Genomic DNA, 2,283 nt, shown 5'->3' with positions numbered 1-2,283 from the left:
AGGGGATATATATGTAGACGTATAGCTGGTTCACTTCGTTGTACAACAGAAACTAACACAACGCTGTAAAGCAATTATACTCCAATTTAAAAAAATGAAAAAAAGTCGATACTGTCTTAAACACATAATCATTAGCAATTCTGCACCATTTGACACAGTAAGTTCTGAAACAAGCCTTGAAGTGTAACATCCTCACAGTCTAATAATAAGTGATCTCTAAATGGGATTCATTAAATGCTTAAAGAAATCCTCTTCTATTCTAAAGAAAATTATCTATCAGGTAAACTATTTTCTTGAAATCTTAAATTTATAAAAAATATCTTGCTAGAGATGATTAAACGTGCTAATTAAAGCTTTTTTATATTCTCCTTTTCTAATAAAGACTTCCCTGGTGGCTCAGACGGTAAAGCGTCTGCCTACAATGCGGGAGACCTGGGTTCGATCCCTGGGTTGGGAAGATCCTCTGGAGAAGGAAATGGCAACACACTCCAGTACTCTTACCTGGAAAATCCCATGGATGGAGGAGCATGGTAGGCTACAGTCCAAGGGGTCTCAAAGAGTCAGACATGACTGATTGAATTCACTTTCACTTTCTTTCTAATAAAATTTATATTTTAAATTATCTTCATGTTGATATTCAACATCACTTGCCATTTTTTAGTAAAATCATTTGCCATTGTTTCATAAAACTTCTAGTGCATTCCTTGATTAAGATACTCTTTAAATTAAACCACTTACTGTAAACAGCCCACTCTTACTGCCACAGGAACATGGGGAAGTTGAGTGGCCCATTTCAGTGTCACATCTTGATAAATATGCAACATATTATTATGGTTTCCAATTAAAGTATTTATTGTTCCTTCAGAAACTATGGATAGAAGATAGAAAAAGAACAGTAAGAAAAAAATCATTTTCAACAGTTTTTACATTCCTTTTAGAGGATTTATGATAGAAATTAATTATAATATCTTGACTTAATGCATAAAGATTTTAAATAATAAAACACTGTTTTTCAATTTCAAGGTACCAGTACCAAAAAAATTTTTAATCATTTATAAATATATAAAAACTATATATATAACTAGAGAAACTATAACTAGAGTGGCCAACATTTTTGCACTTTATCTAAAAAGGATGAACTTGATTAAAATATTTAACATATTTAAGCTATTGATTTACTAGACATTCACTACAGACAAGTTATTCTATGAGTCATTACTATGCTCATTTCTCCTTGTAAAAGAGTCTGATATTCTCTTGGAAACATTTGAATAGCCACATCTTGGAAAGCATTATTATATACCTGAGGCCAATTCTACAAGTCATTTTGTACAAAGTAAAATGACTGACAAAACCAAATGTGTGCTTTATATCAAACCTCTATTCAAACTTTAAAAGCTAAAATTTCCATTACATGTTCAGTATAAAACTATTTTCCTAGTTCTTTAAAATATATGTTAGTGACTTGGGCTTTTTCTGGTGTATATAACACAGTAATGACATATGGAAAAGATAAAAGAAAATCTTTCTACACACCTGAGCAATATGGGAGAAAACAACTTGGGCTATAATCAAGTTTCTTCATAAATTGGATTTGTCCATTATCCTTAAGGCAAAAAAAGTTTCTCTCACCAAGAACAAAAACAGAAGATGCTGACTGAATGAAAGACACAATACATATATCAACGGCTTGCTCTCCAATATTTAGAGTCCAATCTACCTGCAAAGGAAAACTTATGATCAACTGGGTTGCTAAAAGTATAACATTTCATTCATTTTGATATTAATACAATTAAGAAATGCTTTACAAAAAAGCAGGCATAAAGATTAATCCTCATTCATTTTTTTCTCCTATTTCCATATTTCTGATATTTTGTAGACTCTAGTATTTTGCCCCTTTCACCATGTGTTATAACAAACTATGGAAAGTTCTTAAAGATATGGGAATACCAGACCACTTGACCTGCCTCCTGAGAAATCTGTATGCAGATCAAGAAGCAACAGTTAGAAGCAGACACCGAACAATAGACTGGTTCCAAATCAGGAAAAGAGTACATCAAGGCTGTATATTGTCACTCTGCTTATTTAACTTATATGCAGAGTACATCATACGAAATGCCAGGCTGGATGAAGCACAACATGGAATCAGGATTGCCACGAGAAATATCAATATATGCAGATGACACCATCCTTATGGCAGAAAGCAAAGAACTAAAGAGCCTGTTGATGAAAGTGAAAGAGGAGAGTGAAAAAGTTGGCTTAAAACTCAACATTCAGAAAACT

At 32.6% G+C, this 2,283-nt stretch overlaps 1 protein-coding gene across 1 annotated transcript in view; it reads right to left on the bottom strand.

Moving 5' to 3' along the window:
- Positions 1-2,283, bottom strand: part of BBS9 (Bardet-Biedl syndrome 9) — a gene marked incomplete at its 5' end in the record, with an annotated part of 354,880 nt that overhangs the window by 339,312 nt on the left and 13,285 nt on the right. The window contains 2 exons of the mRNA XM_010831226.1: positions 739-868; positions 1,537-1,720. Of these exons, the coding sequence (XP_010829528.1) occupies positions 739-868; positions 1,537-1,720 (314 nt within the window). The remainder of the gene's footprint in view (positions 1-738; positions 869-1,536; positions 1,721-2,283) is intronic.

The sequence above is a fragment of the Bison bison genome, unplaced genomic scaffold (genome assembly GCF_000754665.1).
Source record: "Bison bison bison isolate TAMUID 2011002044 unplaced genomic scaffold, Bison_UMD1.0 scf7180017864525, whole genome shotgun sequence".
Classification (NCBI taxonomy): Eukaryota; Metazoa; Chordata; class Mammalia; order Artiodactyla; family Bovidae; genus Bison; species Bison bison.
Note: the sequence above shows the minus strand (reverse complement) of the source record. Positions and strands in the feature narration are given on the sequence as shown.